At 45.6% G+C, this 19,015-nt stretch overlaps 2 protein-coding genes across 3 annotated transcripts in view; one reads left to right on the top strand and one right to left on the bottom strand.

The window, feature by feature from the left end:
• mtmr1a (myotubularin related protein 1a) overlaps positions 1-547 on the top strand; it is a 14,023-nt gene extending 13,476 nt beyond the window's left edge. For both annotated transcript variants that reach the window (XM_084452198.1, XM_084452197.1), the window contains one exon: positions 1-547. This exon is cut by the window's left edge and continues 1,472 nt beyond it. The gene's annotated coding sequence lies outside the window, so the exon portion shown is untranslated.
• Positions 548-6,187: 5,640 nt separating this feature from the next.
• cd99l2 (CD99 molecule-like 2) lies at positions 6,188-19,015 on the bottom strand. The gene is made up of 12 exons (XM_084451610.1): positions 18,939-19,015; positions 12,775-12,861; positions 12,472-12,507; positions 12,065-12,172; positions 11,419-11,523; positions 10,433-10,513; positions 9,109-9,168; positions 8,311-8,382; positions 8,058-8,105; positions 7,130-7,249; positions 6,819-6,884; positions 6,188-6,267 (listed from the first exon to the last, which is right to left on the bottom strand). The coding sequence occupies exons 1-12, from the start codon at positions 18,994-18,996 to the stop codon at positions 6,206-6,208; spliced, it is 903 nt and encodes a 300-aa protein (XP_084307736.1). The 5' UTR covers positions 18,997-19,015; the 3' UTR covers positions 6,188-6,205.

Raw genomic sequence — 19,015 nt, 5'->3', positions numbered from 1 at the left:
GTTGGGGTCGACATCTGAACTGTTGCTACAAGAGCAGGTCCCAGATCTTCCTGTATGTGCTGGTTTATGACTGATACCATTACCAGTGAATGAAGGAGGTCCATAAAGACACAGATAACTAGAATCACCGCCATTGTTGCTGGAACTTTTGCCTCTGTAGGGCGCGTATGGATGATGTTCTCTCAAGCTCTGTCTCTCTCAATCTTCCTCTGTATCTCTGTCTCTCTCTGTGCCCACAGCACCCCCTAGTGGTCACAGACTAACACGATTTACTGTTCACCGTCATGTGTTAAGAATAACGATCAATTTCAGTTGTTTCAGTAGATATTCACCTTTTTGCACCTATTGTTCAATGCCTTTAATATTGTATTCCAGTATGTGTGCTTATTTCATATTTAACCGTTTTTTCAGCCATGTGTATTTGACATCAATGTTATTATTGTTTATGCCCTTATACTTTTGTAAACCCATGAAAATTGTAAACCCATGAGAAACCTGCCACTATCTTATGAGCCATTTTAATAAAATAAAAATAATAAACTTCTGACATTCCACAGTAAAAAAAAACAGAACTCAAAGAAACGAAGAGTCATGTGTGTCTCCTTTTATTTCTTTTCAAATGATTTTTATTGGGTTTCAATGTATTAACAATAGCGTTCCAGGTGGTATTGCCAGGGAGATACAGAAGTGAGATAGATATATAGATAAATACATAGGTAGCTACACAGACAGTAGTAGAAATCTGCAACAATAGCATTATTTTCATCATCACAGTTAGTGAAGATTGTCCCACAGATGTATCCATAGTAAACCAGTAACCTTCTGAGACCATCTATACCTTTGAAAAAGTGTCTGTGTGTGTGTATACTGCAGCTGTAGACAGGCACTATAGTGTAACATGTTGATGCAGATACAGACACATCGGTCTCTGATGTAAACACTACAGTCGCGATCATGGTGTGGTACATTGCGACGTCATACGAGCCCTGTGTTCTAATTGGTCAGTGGGTCTGGAAAGTCACGGCTAGTGCAACGACTGGATGACCTCACGCTAGAGTGACACAGAGGGGCACAGGGCAGAGGTCATCGGCATGTCCGTATACTACAACGGAACTATCCGGAACTGCTGGCTTCCGATATCTGCTTCCTGGTCACCTTGTTATGACATCATCACTGCCCGACCCTTGTCTGTGTCGCCCTATTCTTCACTGGTAGTGCGTACCTCCACATTCAACACCAGTACTCCCTGGTCCATCCTAGAACCCAATGAGAAAAAAACCTCCAAAGACTACTGCTATTTAAATACCCAAACATGCACTTCTGTACATTAATGTCATTACTGTTGCTGGGTGCTTTACGCCTGTGTGTGGACAGACCACTATATTAGGGTGTTCTCATCCCTGCTGATATGTCTAAAGTTAACCCTTTAAAGTCCAGAGAACCCGAGTGCACCTCTACCTACCTACCAACTGAGCAGAGTCGCCAGTCAGAACTCCTACATCCATTAAAAAAGGGTTTCCTTCAGCTACAAGCTCCAAATTATCTAATTTCCAGGTCAGGCAAAATTCAAAAGTTAGACAACCCATTAATATGAAAGGAATGATCCACAGACGCTCGACCTCTCAACCTCAAACTATCACCGGGTCAGATGAAGAGTTATCAATAGTTAGGTGAGCGTTATCGACCGGGCATCGGAGGATCAGAGTCAATAGTTCTCTGTATTACTGCATCTGGGTAGAGACGCTACACAATCACCACACAAAGCCACTCGACAACCGAAGTCTCACTGTTCATTCTCACACACACTACTCTACTGTGCTCTTAAATCCAATAAGGCTTGTCTATAGGAGGGTGTGGGGGGGGGGGGGCGGGTAACAGTCCATTTCTACCAATTTGTGTGATAGGATGTAATTAAGAGTTTTATGTTTATTTGAATTGTTTGTGGTTTTTATGCGATGCCATCATGGGGAGGGATATCATTTAAACATTCAAATTGGCCCCTAAAATCGAAGCTTTGTAAAAAGAGTTACCCCTCTCTCTCTCTCTCTTTTTAAAAATCTTTTTGGTTGTGTCGAAACATGCAATCGTTTACAAAAGCGAGCACAGTTTTTTCCTTAGAGTTTGGGGTGGCAGTGGAGCGCCCAGTGCGCACACCTGCAAAGGCCATGATGAGAATTATCCAATCCGTCGTTGCTACATCTTTGGTGGCTTTGACATTTTTGCTACAAGAAGTGAGAGACGCCGCCGTGAAACTGAGATAAGAGAAGAGTGTTACATTCGGTAAACATTCGTTTTAACATTCATTTTTTCGTGTGTATGTGTTTGTGTTGGTGTGTAAGCACAGCTCTTAACCAGTCCTGGGTCACAAGAAGAATACCTGCCTTTCATTCAGTTCAGGTGCACTTGATATATCTCCCGCTCCCTCCCTCCAGACATCAGTGTCTGACTGTCTGTCTTTTGCAGCCCAAAACTGTACACCGTTCCCCTCTGGCCTGCTTGGTAACCTTAATCAACCGTACCTAAAGTCACTGAAAGACAGAAATCCTTCAAGCCCCAGGTCTGGCTGTCACTTGGGTGCGTTTGTTTTGAGTACTGCAGGTCCCAGCGCGAGCGTGCGGGATATAAGGCATAGAGAACAGCACAGCACCGTCAGTAGCGGGGCTAGGAGCCAGGAGGCTACAGCCACGCCCGCCAGAAAGTGGGTGAGACGAGAGAGGAGAGAAGTTGGAGTTACACTCCACGAACCAAACTGCCCCATAACAACTGATGTGGGATCAGGCATTACGACCGCAATCTTTACCAGGCATTTCGCTTAAATTCTCACCACAAGTTGGTATTGTATTACTGAAGATGCTTTCAAAAGAGAATTCAAGAGTGTTCGTAGAGGCCACAGTGCAGCCTTTTTAAAGGGACTATACCACTAACTTCTCTCCAAGAGCTGTAACAAACTGATCCAGGTACAGCTGTACACCTACTTCCTCTTAGAGAGGGCCACGATATTTTCAGTTGTTAGGGGCAGCCAGAGACAACAGGAAGTGATGTCATGCAGGAGCATCACAGAGGAGGAGGGGGTGGGGTCGGATCAGGCTGCGTTTCCAAGGCAACAAGGTTAGCCGAACGGAACAAGGGCGCAGCATATAGAAGCCAACGGCAACCCTACACACTACCCAGTACGCATACTACTTTTGAATGTACACATAGTAGGGTAGGTGATGTAGTGCACTACTGCGGATTAAAAGCCAAAGTATACTCAGTAGTGGATAGGGTACTGTCTTAGATTTGTACTAATGGGGTCGTTTTCTGAATTAAGTCACTTGGAAACTGTCCTACCTACAAAAAACATTGTTGGATAAATTCAGCTAGTTTAGACAAACCCCCCCTCTAGTCAACTACAGTGTAAGGAGGGGGGGGGGACAGACGCAGAAAAATGCGCGCGTACACACACACACACACACACACATAGGAACAAGAGTGTATAGGATAATACCGTAAATATTAAGGATAGTTGGTTTCATACAACGAGAATAGTAAAAACACAGAAATGCTCACTGCCATATGTACAAGCGTGTCACAACTTTCCCTCAGTCTACACTCTCCTAGAGCTCTTACAAAGCAACGTCCAGTAGAAACACAACACTCAAAAGCCCAACCACTAACTAACTACTATGCCGTTTAGTAGCGCTAACAACTTATATGACGCTTTCTAGTCTACATAACCCTTAAAGGTGCAGTATGTGATTCATGATTTCTTGTTAGACTTAGGATTTTTTTTTTTTTTAAAGATCTTGAAAAATGCAACCGACAAAATCCCCAGCCCTCCCTTCAGGCCTCCCTCTAAAGCTTCTCCTCTAAACTGGCCGAAAACAAATGACAATCTCTATGCAGGTAAGTAGGTTAACAGGCAGGTAAGCCATCCAATCATTCCAAGTTGGCAACTCTAAATGATTGGACGCACTTATTACAGTCCTGCAACGTCCACAGATGAAAGATTTATATCATGTTAGTGTCAGAGCACTTTATTTATTGATTGCCGTTGGGATGTAATGAGAATTACAAAAATGTTTCTGAACTGAACCGCATACTGCACCTTTAAATGATTCCCTTATTAAACCAGACACCTCCGTCTCCGTCGCTGTAGTCTACCTCAGTCCACAGAGGAGCATAATTTAAAGTTTCACATTGACTTTTCACTTGTTGCCCTTAAAAGGGACATTCTAGCACTGGCATCTCAACGCAACGAACAGCTTTAACAGTTACAAAGAGTATTAGTAGTATCTTCATCATCACTATCATTATCATCATCAACACAAAAACGTTTTCCAGGCAAATAGGCCTTCTTCAGCCTCCTGCCTTTTCTCCTGTTCTCCTTTCTAAAAAACAAAATTGTACCATTTAAGACAAGCAGCTCTCGGTTAGGTTAGTACGTCATTCAATTGAAAGTGATCGATTAATTTTTTCATCTTTTTTCTTCTCCCAATGCTATAAAAATGCAGCCCCCTTTTGGACACCAGTCCTAGAGTGACCACTGAAAACGCTGTCAGGGGGCAAGGCCACTCAGCCAGTATTTACAATGAAGGTAGAAATGTTACAAAAACACAGGAGAACGATAGTAACAATAGAACAATAGAGGTCAATACATAGGGGGAGGGGTGGGGGGCATTCTCTGGAAAATTCTAGAATTCTTTTGGAGCGCACATTCCAAACTGGGGGGGAGCATGTGCTCTCCCTCAGTCTTTGTTTTTAGCAAAAGATTATTTTGTATCATGAAAGTGCAAAGTCAGATATCAATTGACATTCATAGAACCTGTTATTTTTTGTGATATGTCTTCTAGGCATTGATGTCAAATCTCTTCTTTTTGATGTGTCAGAGCAAAGGATCCACCAACGGTTTTGATAGACAACCCTCTCCACCAATCAGAGGGCCTGTTTCGATTAGACTAGGGTCCAATGTGATGTCTGAGACATATTTAGGTTCTATGGCCCTAAAGATGATTCAGAGATCTCAGGACAATTACCGGTACAAGCTAAACTTAATTTAGTCCTCTCAGTCAGTCATAGTCAATATTGAAAAAAGTGTTAGTATAGTGGTGTTTCAACAGTCAAATAAATTAAAAAACATATATACACAATGTTTGGCAGGGGAGTGGGACAATAGAGCCCAGCAAACTAACAGTCCCCCATGTTGACAGTGAAGCCCTAGAACAACAGTCACATTCCAGCCAAGAATACATTGTTCTAGAATATAGTCTGCTGTTCTAAACTACAGTCCCAGATCCTGTTTAAAATGATAAGGATCTAGAATCTGTTCCAGAATGTTGAGGATCTGGAATCTCTTCCAGAATGTTGAGGGTCTCTAGAATCTGTTCTAGAATGTTGAGGGTCTAGAATCTATTCTAGAATGTTCACTGTAGGTCTAGTTTCTGTTCTTGAGCACTAAGGCTGTGTGTCCACCGGTGAGCTGTATGTAGCTGAACAGCGCCAAGCTTACAGCTGCTTAGAGCGCTCTAGAGCTGGAGTTTAGAGCTGGCTTGGCTACCAATGTTTTACACCTACGTTAGCAACGAGCGTCGTGTTTTTGCAGACTACAGATTAACTAGCCAAATTAAGATAGCTAGCTAATGTTAGCTAGTGCTAACGTTTGCTGTCTTTGCAGTTTTGCCAAAAAGCGGCTGTCCTCATCGTCAGAACAGCCTTTTACAGCCTGCGCTCTAGCCCAAAAAACTTTTTTTTATTTTTTAAAAGCCTAGAGCTCATGGCGCTATAGCGCTAAAAAGAGCTTGGAACACAGCTCTCGTCTCTATAGCGCCCTAGAGCTCATTACCGATTGTAAACAACGAGAAAACAGCGCCAGCTCTTAAATACAGCTTGCCGGTGGACACACACCCTATGGATGAACCTTCGGATGTCAACATGACTACATTTCAGACTGAGCTTGCCGATCTCTGTGCATCACCACGGCTCAGGAGTGTGAGTGGGAATTTCCTTCAATAGTGTGTGTGTGTGTGTGTGTGTGTGTATGTGTGTGTGTGTGTGTGTGTGTGAGTGTGTGTGTGTGTGTGTGAAGCGGGGGGTGTTATCTGCAGATTGGGAGCGCACAGATGTGACTCTTCACTCCCTTTTGTGCTGAGACAGTGGAGGAGGGTGTGTGTGTGTGTGTGTGTGTGTGTGTGTGTGTGTGTGTGTGTGAGTGAGAACCGGAGCAGCGTTACACAGCGTTCTCCTCGCTGGGGGGCTCAGCGTTGGGGGGCTCCAGGAGGGTCTGCTGGACTGTAGAGAGGGGGGAGGGGGGGTACAACAAACAGTTAACGCTTTATCAATCTGTCCTATTTTCATTAACTACACTATTTTATATCCATGAATATGATCTTCTGTTACCAAGCCATGGAACTGCACATCTCTATGAAGATCCTGGCTTGTTTGCATTGAGAGTTTAAAGCTCAGTTAACACACGTTCTACAGGAGGAGGGGTCCTGGTCAGGTACTGAGCGTCCTACCGGGTCGAGAGGGGAGACCCTCCTCTGCTCTCGCGTTTCTGTTGTTTTCTTCTCCTCCCTCTGTTCTCCTTTCTTCTCTCTCTCTCTCTCTCTCTCTCTCTCTCTCTCTCTCTCTCTCTCCACCAGACCGGTTCTCTTCAACGCATACCCGGGTGTACGGTTACCTACGCACCATTAAGACCGAGGCTCTCCGCCCTCTCCTCTTACCCTCAACCCCCCTCCATCCTCTCCTCCCAACCCCACCCCACTCCTCTACCCTGCCCCCCCTGCCCTCGCTCCCTCTCACCCCCCTCCCCCCCCCCCCCTTCTCTCCTCGTCTCTTACCCTGAGGTTCCGTGGCCACCACCGCGTCTGGGTTGTCTGTCTTCACCGGGTCGGCGTTCAGGCTCTCTGTGACGGGAACAAGACGACAACGTGCGCCGTGAGGTTTAAGACGCCTACATCTTGAGAATCGTGGCTTTCAAGTACCCACGCCGGGTACAGCCATCTTAATTTGTTATGACAAATTAGATTAAATTAGATTAGATTGGATTAGATTACGATCCCAAACGACATATAATATAATCTATGTTCTAAATCATATGCAGATTATACAGTATAATCTGGATTTGGTGAATCCCAGTCCTGATCCTTACGCTGTATGCTGAAGCAGAACTTCTTCTTCTGGTACGAGATGTAGCTGGTGACCGCGCCCACCAGCGCCATGGCAACCGCGCTGACGATGCCGGCGATGGTTCCTGTCTCAGCCATGGTGCCTGGAACGCAGGGAGACAAACACACGCACACACACACACACACACACACACACACACACAGTCACATAAAGTGATTCCATGGCGAAAGGCGCACCACTTTGAGTGTGAAGGTGTGTTAATTTAATGTAAATTAATCGATTAAAAACATATATATATATATTTTTTTTAATGGATTAAAAAAGAGACCCCATAGGCTACAGAGAGCAGGCAGCACAGAATGAGCAGGCTAAGTCTACCTCAGACAAACTGGTCGCAATTCGCCTTATTCACCTCAGCTGCCATATTGGTCAGTCTGACGTAATTAGGGGTGCGGATGCGGAAGTGCCGGTTGACTTCAATGTTAAAAGTTCGCTGTAAAAACACCACTTCAAGAACCAAAATAGCCAAAATAACAGGCTGAATCTATCGATAAGATAGATAACTATCGGGGTTACAAACTCATCATTAACAGACTCTGATTGTTTTTCACTGCCGTTGTTTTCGCGTTTGGAAATACATGGGAATGAATGCAACTATGGCTCATTCACCTCCATGTATTTCAAAACGCGATTTTCTTAATCGATTGACAGCCCTACTTTACATACTGTACATCCCAACAACCGCCAACAGACAAATGGTACACTCCAATGTCGAACACCCCTGCCCCAGCCCCGGGCATGATGTACTATATAACCGGCCCCACTGTGCTTGGATGGCGTCCGTTCAATCTGCTTTTAAATTAAACATTAAAAAAATAAATAATAATAATTAAAAATTAAACATTTTTTAAAAAGTACAGAAGAGAAAGAAGAATGAACTTCCATCCTACCCTGGTTGTCATCAGTGTTGTCCAGCTGGTCACTTCCACCGCGTCCACCTGCGGGTCGGGCCGAGAGTTGTGATGTCATGTGATGTTATCATGTGATGTCATAGGAGAGGTGGAGCAGCATCTTCATGCAATCTAGCACTATCATTGATGACCCATATTCATGATCTGCGTCGATTTCAGCAGTGAAGTATACATCTATTAATCCTTCATCTGCTCATTATATTCATGCTTTACATATAGGATGAGGAGATACCTTTGCCTTTGTCTGGTTTGTAGGTGTCGTCCTTGCCGACTTCTGAGAGGTCGGTGTCTGAGAAAGATCCACCTAAGAGGGGGGATGAAGGGCAATGAATTTGGCAACCCATTTCTGATACATTTCCATCCAGCCCGTCGACGACCCCGGTGTACACAGTCAATAGAGACCCTGGAGGATGGACTCCAAACACAGAGAAGGAGGAGAAAAAATAGGCCAGGTCACCCAGGAGAGAGGGATGAAGGAGGAGAGGTGGCTGGGTTGCCAGGTTGGGGAGGAAAGAGAGGGTTATTCAGCCTTTTACAAGATCCAGAGGGAGCCCCACTACTGTAGCTACCATCCCCATGCCAGGTGGGCAGAGAAAGGGAAGTGCTTTAAGAGAAAGTTAGCGAGGATGTGGTTTCTGTTCAGCTCTATAAGTTATATAAAATCAAATCAAACTTTATTTATATAGCACATTTCATACACAAGGGCAACACAATGCGCTTCGTATGTGGGTGCCTCAGTAAACAGGATGCACACACAGAGACGCGCACACACACATCTACACACACCAAGAAGGCAGGTTTTAGTACTTCTGAGTGGAGAGCTCCCCCAGCAGGTCTTGTTAACGGTGAGAGAGAGACCAGGAGGAGAGAAGGAAGAAAGGAAGGTAGGTCTCCAATAGAGAGAGAGAGAGAGGGGGGGGGGGTATGGGAGAAAGTGTTGGATACAGTAGAATAGCGGGAGGTTCTAGAGAGGGTTAGGTTTATCTTCCGGAGGGCAGGCTGGGTGGTTGGGGTCGGGCGGGGTTCTTACCCCCAGTACCTCTGTTGTTGGGGCTCCCGTCTCCCCTGCCCCCGCCTCCTGCTCCTTTATCTGACGAGTACACGACACGCCGTCAAGCCCTGGACACTACAGTAATAATACTACTGGGCCACCCAATACTACTGGACACTATAGTAATAATACTACACTACAAAAGGAACACTTATACTACTGGACACTACAGTAATAATACTATACTACAAATGAAACACTAATACTACTGGATACTACAATAATAATACTACACTACAAAAGGAACACTAATACTACTGGATACTACAACAATAATAATACTACTGGGCCACCCAATACTACTGGACACTATAGTAATAATACTACACTACAAATGGAACACCCAATCCTACTGGATAGGCTACTACAGTAATAATACTACACTACAAATGAAACACTAATACTACTGGATACTACAATAATAATACTACACTACAAAAGGAACACTAATACTACTGGATACTATAGTAATAATACTACACTACAAATGGAATACTAATACTACTGGACACTACAACAATAATAATACTACTGGGCCACCCAATCCTACTGGACACTACAGTAATAATACTACACTACAAATGGAACACCCAATACTACTGGACACTACAGTAATAATACTACACTACAAAAGGAACACTAATACTACTGGATACTACAGTAATAATACTACACTAAAATGGAACACCCAATACTACTGGATACTACAGTAATAATACTACACTAAAAATGGAACACCCAATACTACTGGATACTACAGTTATACTACTACACTACAAATGGAACACTAATACTACTGGACACTACAATAATAATACTATACTACAAATGGAACACCCAATACTACTGGATACTACAATAATAATACTATACTACAAATGCTATACTACAAATGTAACACTAATACTACTGAATACTACAACAGTCATACTATCATACTATAATGGGAGGAGTTTCTATCTGTCTGTATATCTATTTTCTCGAGAACCGGGGGCTGTACAGTATGAAGTTGAAATCAGGACCCGAGGAAACTCAGTGTCGAGTGTGAAGTCGTTTGGATGGGCGGTTCCCGAAAAAAAGGCCTCAGCCCTCAGCAATCAGCCCATTCCGAACAGGCACGTTTTGAATGGCCATTGCACAAAGTACTACAAATATAGCACCAATACTAAAGGATACTACAATAGTAATACTATACTACAAATATGACACTAATACTACCACTATAGTACTGTGACATGCTGTCAAGCCCAAATACTACAATAAACTAAACTACTTTAACAATACTACTAAGATGAGCACCGACCTGCTTGTCCCTTGTTCTTGTCCTTCCCTCCAATGTCGTTGTTGGGGTCCAGGGCGTCGCTCAGGTCAAGGTCATCAGCAGCTGTAGGTCAGAGGTCAAAGGTCAGCAAGAACATGAGGGTCAACCCTGACCCTTCCTCCAGTAGTTTACAGGTTAACAGAACCAATACAGATTAGGTCCAAAGGTAATTCCTGCATCAACTGTCTGTTTATTTGGTCACTTGGAAGCCTTACAGAATCAGAACAAAGGTCTCTCCAACATCCGAGAAATAGACACAGATATACACAGACAAACACTGAACAACATGCACAAACACAAAAAAACATGAATATGAAGTGTGTGAATAACCTGGTGAGTGTGTGTCTACTGAGGGGGTGGACTGGTGCGACACCTTTCTGAACAAGGTGCTGACACACACACACACACACACACACACAGTGAGCATTCACACAACCCAAATTCCTCGAGGTCCGTGGGCGATATTTTGAGCCTTTAAAGTCACCGTCGGACAGGTAAACATCAGACTACAAAAACCAATAACAAGATGGGAGATGGGGCCCAGAGGAGTCTAAATCCGGCCCTGGAAAGACAGATGGCTAAGGAAAGACAGATGGTTAAGGAAAGACAGATGGTTATTTACACATCTGAGTCGACACAGTGACACACAAAAGAGACAACAAGATGGAGGCATGTGTCCAGTAGTGGCCTTATCGATTGTTCTGTTCACAATCAAGGGCACACGGCGACGTTTTATAGCCATAACCCGCTGTTGGTCGACCGGACGGCTGATTGTGGGGGTGCAACAACAGCACCTTTGGATGATAACAACAACAACAACAGCGTTGTCCTTCTCTGAGCTGCCGACTCAGACTTAGCTAGCTGGGTCCACGTGGCGACGTTCCACCAACCGCGGGTTACGGCTTAAAACGACGCGATGGAGGGGTGGGGTCCGTTGGACCGGCGATCGAGGTAACTGCGGTACCAACCGGGCTGACCCCTAGGGGGCGTCCGTGTGGTGCTGGGGGCCCGGGTCGAATGGGGCAGCAGGCCTGGGCGGAGCGTCGGCCCAAAGAAATCCATCTGGGTCTCGTCTGTTAGTGAGCGGGGGCGGCACCACGGGGTTAGTTGGATCAGGCACAAGCATGTAGTCTCGAACGGTTATTCATGGTTATTGATGTAAAGTTACCATTCATAAAAATATAATTAAAATCAGTGTAAAATCAATGTTATTATCATAAGAAATAGCTGGTGTGGTTAGCTATAAACACGTAAAATAGGCTAGATTCTCGTCTAAATTGTTATTTATGATTCTGATGAATTCACTATAAATTAATACAGCAACAAAAATAATAATAGCAACAAAGATCATAAAAGTGCCTGGTGGGGTTGGGTGTCGCATACAGCCAACCTGAAAGCTGGTTTTGTGTAGTTGTCAATCACAGTGTGGTGTTATTCATCATAGCAGGTGGTTAGAGGGGTTAGTGGGTTACCAGCCAGGTTACCATAGCAAATCAAATCAAATCAAATCAAACTTTATTTGTATAGCAAGAGACATGCAGGCAGGCCCTGTTCGCTCATAACCGCCCTCTGGGGACCAGACTCCATCACCCGACCCCCTGCTCCCCCGCTCACCTGGTTTGGGCTTGGGCTTGACGGGCGCCTTGGTGGCCAGGGGGGCAGCCTTCTGTGGAGCTTTGGTGGGGGTCCCCGCGTCGTCCACTCCGAAGTCCAGGTCCAGGGCTGTGGGGCGGCACAGAAGCCATTAGAGGCGCGTTTGATTTATATCACCGGGCGACCTGGGATCCGATGGAATGACGAGCAGAGTTTGCGCTCTAGCGAGTATTCCGCTGGTCAAGCGCTGCATCGACTGCTGAGTCAAGCATTTGTAAAATATGATCCTTTAGATATCAGAGCATCCTTAGCATGGAGATAGAGGGTTAGGGCTAGTTTGTTTTGCTTCTCATTGATATTTTATTTTTCACTTTCTTTGGCCCCTATGAATTGAACGGAACTGAACTGATCAGTAGTACAGTACTTACCATCTTCAGTGGCCGGTAGTTTGGGTTTTAGGGTGGCTGAGAGGAGGTGGGAAAAGACATTGAGGATTATGTCAGACGACTTCACGTGAAGAATTTATGAGTCTATCTCTACGTGGATAAATGGCGCAGTAAAGAGTTTTAGCTGTGTGGTAACATAAAGTGTGTTGGAAGCATTTGTACAGTAATGTGTGTATTTGTGTAGTATATATGGGTGTGTGTGTGTGTGTGTGGTGTGCGTGCATGCGTGTGTGGTGTGTGTGTGCGCGTGCGTGTGTACGTGTGTGACTGGTTTCCTGTGCTTACGTGCAGTTCGTTCGGTGTCATCATCCCCGCCTAAAGCGTCGGCTAGATTCAGATCATCTTCCCCGGCGACGTCATCCCGGGCCAGGGCTACAATGGGAGAGAGGGATGGAGGGGGGTAGGATGATGGACGGATGAGTGGGTGGGAGGGAGAGAGAGAGGGAGGGAGTGTGAGAAAGAGAGGGGAATGAAAAACTCTGATGGACAAGTGCTGGGACAATGTCCTCGGTTCTTGTTCTGAGCCCACACAGCCATTTTCCACCAAAGTAACTCTGGTTCGTGAACAGGTTCGGTTCAGAATTCTTGGAACCTTGGTTCTATCTAGGGAACGGGACCGCGTTTCGACCAGTTTCGAGTGGAACCGTTGTACGTCATTAGCTTGGAGATATAGGCATGTGTAAAGTTGTTTAGGTGGTGGCTTGCGTAGGCCTAGTCTACTTCATTATAATTGTAGTAGGTCGTCATCACACTATTGTTTTAGGGATTGTCAATTGTATAATTTGTATAAAGTCAGTTGGATGGCTGGTTATTCAGATAGTTGGCACTTAGCATAGAGAGAATGAGATCATTCACACTTGGGCGCCTTCCTGGCGCACATTTACACATAGCTGAAGCGGTCGATTACCACTCTTATCCTTGAGTAACGTGTTTACAGCAAATCTCGCAAATCTATAGACCACGCCCGCGATATCGTCACGGTTCACGCTTATAAACCTACTATTTTTTGGGGCCGGTTCGGAACCAACTTTAGGGTTTCCGAACTCAATTATTTTTGGTCGAATTTTTTTAATTTTATTTTACCTTTATTTAACCAGGCAAACAATTAAGAACTAATTCTTATATACAAAAGCAGCCTGAGGAAGGGGGAAATGGGAGGCTGAAAATAAACATGTTATGTGCACATCATAACGCTCTGAACCTTTCAAAATTAGGTTCGCGAACCTAATTGGTTCGTAACCTTAATTGGAACCTAACCGGTTCCTTCTTGGTGGAAAAGGGCTATAAGAGAATGAGCCCCAAACCCCAACCCTGGTCACCTCTATGACAGCCCAGATAGCAAGCGGATCTGGGCCATATACAGGCCAGATCTGGCCCTTGTGGCTTAGTTCCGGCCCATATATGGCCCAGAATCATTACACATCCGCTTGCTATCTGGGAGATATCTGACAGTCGGTTCTACATCTGGCACTAGGCCTATTATATGCACCCAACGTATAGCAACAAGGCTGATCTTTGTGTGCAGCTTTTGCGGTCTATTGTACCTTGTTACGCTGTCGTAACTCTTTGTCGGCTCCTACAGTATGAAGTGTGTGACTGTACAGGTGTCTCCTGCTGATTTGGTCAAACAAAGGAGCTATAGAAGAAAGTTTTGTGGACTTTATGGCTTCAGCTCTCTCCTACTTGAGCCCTCTCCAATGATCCTTTGTGTGTGTGTGTGTGTGTGTGTGTGTGTGTGTGTGTGTGTGTGTGTGTGTGTGTGTGTGTGTGTGTGTGTGTGTGTGAAGAATGCATGGCATCATATCCGCATCATACTATATCTGGATATCAACAAAGTCCAGCATGACAGTTTCTCCACATTCTTCCAGCCGGTAGACAAGAGACCTCATTGTACAGTCTTGGAGCATGCACGCACACACACACACACACACACACACACACACACACACACACACACACACACACACGTGCGCATACTGATCTCATCCTTCAGAAGCCTTCTCTCCCTTCATGACTGATCACAGAGGATTTAAAGCTGACAAGGGCTATCGTTTCTCACAAAGGGATTATTCTCAGAGAATTGCAGTTGGGTGTATTGATTTTTCAATTAGAGGAAGATAAGAATCTTTGTATTGTGTGTGTGTGTATGTGTGTGTGTGTGTGTGTGTGTGTGTGTGTGTGTGTTTGTGTGTGTGTATACTGTAGGTTAAAGGTTAAAGTCCAGCTGAAAAGGACATCTGAGATCATCTAACTTCCGTAGTTTGACGTATTTCCGACTCAAACAGGCTAGAGGGGCAGGACTTAACATTTAGAGGAATTTGATTGGAACATTGACGGGTGGGGTGGGTTATAACAACTTTAGACAGATTCGATAGACGGATAGCCTTGATTGATGGGTGGATGTCGTAAGATTATTGGTTGAACTTTCTCTTGCATTGACGTAAGCACTCGGGAGATTTTGTTTTACAGAAAGAAAAAAATAATAGGATTTTATATAAGATTACAACGAAAAATAAAATGTGAAAAATATTTGGCATTAAGTAGGTACACACTATGACCAAGGTTGTGACCCAAAATCGACTAAAGTACATTTTTTATTTCATTGCGTCCTCAGGCATGCCTCTAAATCCCCCTCTCCCTCTTAACCCTCTCCGATACTAAAAGGCGACGTGCGACTGAGAGAACGACTCAAATTCACTGCATTATTCTCACAGCCGTCGCCATGGTGATTTCGCAGCCAGGCGGTTCCTGGGTAGCGGCGGTGCTAATGTTCCCCTGCGTCTGGCGCCTCTGTATCCAAAACACGGAGGGGTCAGGAGCGCCATGAGCGAGAACACTGAACCTACTCTTCATTCTGAGGAACCAGTGAGGGTGAGGGGAAGTAGGTAATTGAGGGTCAAAGGGTCAAACGTGGTCAGGAAGACGTTCACTGACTGTGGTATGCTATGTGGCACTGTGGTTCATTTATTGACGCGTCCTCCGACGTGCTGATAAAAGTTGAAAATGTTCTTTGTCTCAGTGTGTGTAAAAGAACTAAACTAGGGAATGAATCCCAAATCCCTAGACACCTTAGGCTGTCTCAGAGATGTGGAAATCTAAGACACCTTCAGATTTAAGGCGTGTCTCTGGATTTTGAGGTGTCTTTAAGGTGTGTCTCTGGATACGTCTGGTCAAGACATGTCTCAGGATGTCTAATTTGTCTAAAGACACGTCTTACGACATCTTGAGTCCTGGTGATGGTTTATGTGTGTTATGACTAGATCTGATTGAGTAGTAGGACTAGTAGGGCTTATATCCTTGGGCTGTGGTTTCAGAGCTTGGAACACACGCACACACACGCACACACACACACACACACACACACACACACACACACACACACACACACAGACAAAACATAGATCCAGATAGAAGCACACTCTATACACACAGACAGACACACTGACACACACACACACACACACACACAAAGACATAGATCCAGATAGAAGCATCCTGTACATACACACACACAGACACACACCCAGAATAGACACACACCCACATACACGTTTCCCCTTCTGAGACATGGCCGATCTGTAACACTAAGAATAGCAGCAGCAGCTAGACGCACCAGACGCCTACCTCTGCAGCCCATTACCCTCCACTCCCTCACAGCTGTCAGACAGAACACCAGTACTTCCCTGATTACTCAACTATTGCAATCGTCTCTAAATGATTTTTTCCTTCTTCTTATGACTCAATAGCTGAGCTTTTAGTATTAAAGCTATTAGCTGTTACTTATATTGTAGCATCTCTGGGTTGGCACCGTGCTTAATTTAGCAACGCGCTTACGCTACATTTACATTAGCTATGCCTATAGAAGATGGTCTGTCTATCTGTCTGTCTGTCTGCCATGTGACCCTGGGACTAGACCATGTGACTTCTCATCGCTGGTCTCTCACCTCATACTGAGTCATCTCTCTACTCCCCTTCTCTCCCTCCCTCCCTCCCCTCCTCTCTCTCCCTCTCTCTCTCCCTCCCTCCCCTCCTCTTTCTCCCTCTCTCTCCCTCCCTTCCTCCCCTCCTCTCTCTCTCTCTCCCTCCCTCCCCTCCTCTCTCTCCCTCTCTCTCTCCCCCCCTCTCTCTCTCTCTCTCACCTCACTCTCTCTTTTTTTCCCTCGGGGTCTCTCCATTCTCTGGGTCCTGGGTTAGGGTGGTGTCTCTGCCCCCCTCTCTCTCGATAGCTGGGTGGTGAACCGAGCCTATTGGCCAGACTGTATGACACGTTATCTTCAGTGTTAACTACTGTGATAGATGATAGCCAAGGTCATAAAGGTGTTGGAAATATGCATATTGATAAGATAACATCATGATCCATCCTTATCAAAGGCATTAAAGCCACAAATTAGTCTTTGGTTAACTTGCACGGGCCACAGCTGGTGTGTGTGTGTGTGTGTGTGTGTGTGTGTGTGTGTGTGTGTGTGTGTGTGTGTGTGTGATGGTGAATAAGTAATCTATTCTTCCGTTCTTTGACATAGAGCACATGGCAGTGTGGATTGATCTTATTACATTTAATGAAGGGCGTGGCTGAAACACAAGCCCCCCCAAAAAAAAGTCCACACACACACGCGCACGCTTCTCTCTCAAAGTAGAGACTGCAGCTGAGCCCCCCCCCCCCCCTTCCATCCTAAATCCCGTCCCTGTAGCCAAATGATGCCCAGGCTGCACTAATCCTGTCTCTCTCTCTCTGGCTGCCTGGCCTGGGCTCCTAGCAGGTCACACGTCTCTCTCTCTGGCTGCCTGGCCTGGGCTCCTAGCAGGTCACACGTCTCTCTCTCTGGCTGCCTGGCCTGGGCTCCTAGCAGGTCACACGTCTCTCTCTCTGGCTGCCTGGGCTCCTAGCAGGTCACACGTCTCTCTCTCTTGCTGCCTGGCCTGGGCTCCTAGCAGGTCACACGTCTCTCTCTCTCTGGCTGCCTGGCCTGGGCTCCTAGCAGGTCACACGTCTCTCTCTCTGGCTGCCTGGCCTGGGCTCCTAGCAGGTCATACGTCTCTCTCTCTGGCTGCCTGGCCTGGGCTCCTAGCAGGTCACACGTCTCTCTCTCTCTGGCTGCCTGGCCTGGGCTCCTAGCAGGTCACACGTCTCTCTCTCTGGCTGCCTGGCCTGGGCTCCTAACAGGTCACACGTCTCTCTCTCTGGCTGCCTGGCCTGGGCTCCTAGCAGGTCACACGTCTCTCTCTCTCTGGCTGCCTGGCCTGGGCTCCTAACAGGTCACACATGCAGACACAATGTCCCTGAAAATTGGAGACAAAGGAAACTGGCGAAGTTTCACAATGTCTCTCAATGACAAGCCACCAGATGATGTAAGATGTGTGTATGTGTGCGTGTCTAGTCTGTGTGTGTGTGTGTGTGTGTGTGTGTGTATGTGTCTACAGTGTGTGTGCGTGAGTCTACAGTGTGTGTGTGTGTGTGTGTGTGTGTGTGCGTGTGTCTACAGTGTGTGTGTGTGTGTGTGTGTGTGTGTGTGTGTGTGTGTGTGTGCGCGCGGGCACGCTCATGCGCGTGTGTGAATGGGAGGAAGAAACTGGCACCCTCGAGGTCTGAACCTGCACCTGCCATGATGGGAAGAACGGTTGATCCTCCGAAAGAGAGAACGAGAGAGTGAGAGGAGAGGGAGGCAAACTCTTCACTGACCAGACTAATCCAGCCCCCAACAGAGACGAATAACCTGGCCATTAAATTAACCTGTCCTCCACATCTGGCCCGCCACCGGCAGGCTAATAATATAGCCTATGCCAATCATTCCAGACTGGAAGCCGTTCCTTTATTGTCATAATCATCACCACCACTAGAGATGCATACAGATCACCATACGACTTCAGCTGCATCTAAATGAGACCAAAAATGTTTAATTCATTGGTAACGAATCGAGTTTCCTAATGCTGCTCAAAGGATGTGTTCTATCGATTGGTGGGCTATATTATCGTCTTCGTTCAGGGGACACGATGTTCTGTTACCGGTAGTCTAGCTATGTGACCAGACTGCAAAAGACAGACAATTATCATGCTTGTGTTTTTTCATCTCTTTAACTCGTATCCTCTAATATCACATTTCTCTGTGGTGTCACCATAGGCTACATCATCATACAATAGGCTATTGATATCGATTCATGTTATGTGAAGAAATTGTTAGATTCCGCCTCGTTGTGGAAACATATGGCACAGCAATACGGCCAGACAGATGCACGTAATGGACCCACCGGGGTTTGGTTTTAAACATCTGTATTATACCGCAACGCGTCTTGACTAATTATGCGTTGGGTGGCAACCGCCGGCCAAACGGACTTTCTCTCGTGAACCGTTATTCGGCGAGAGGATGAAGAAAAAAACGGTTAATGGCAGAGCCGGTGTACAAAAATCTGATGAAGCCGGCACCGGCAGCTAGATCCCAACAAAGAGGAGCTTACCTTTCACTGCCAGCAGAGAGACCACCAGAAAGAGAGACCACGCCGAAAATTTCCCCATGTCTGAAAAAGTCTGCTGT

This window comes from Borostomias antarcticus, assembly GCF_949987555.1.
Source record: "Borostomias antarcticus genome assembly, chromosome: 17".
In the NCBI taxonomy this organism is placed as follows: Eukaryota; Metazoa; Chordata; class Actinopteri; order Stomiiformes; family Stomiidae; genus Borostomias; species Borostomias antarcticus.
The sequence above is the reverse complement of the archived record's forward strand: the minus strand, read 5'-3'. Positions and strand labels throughout refer to the sequence as shown.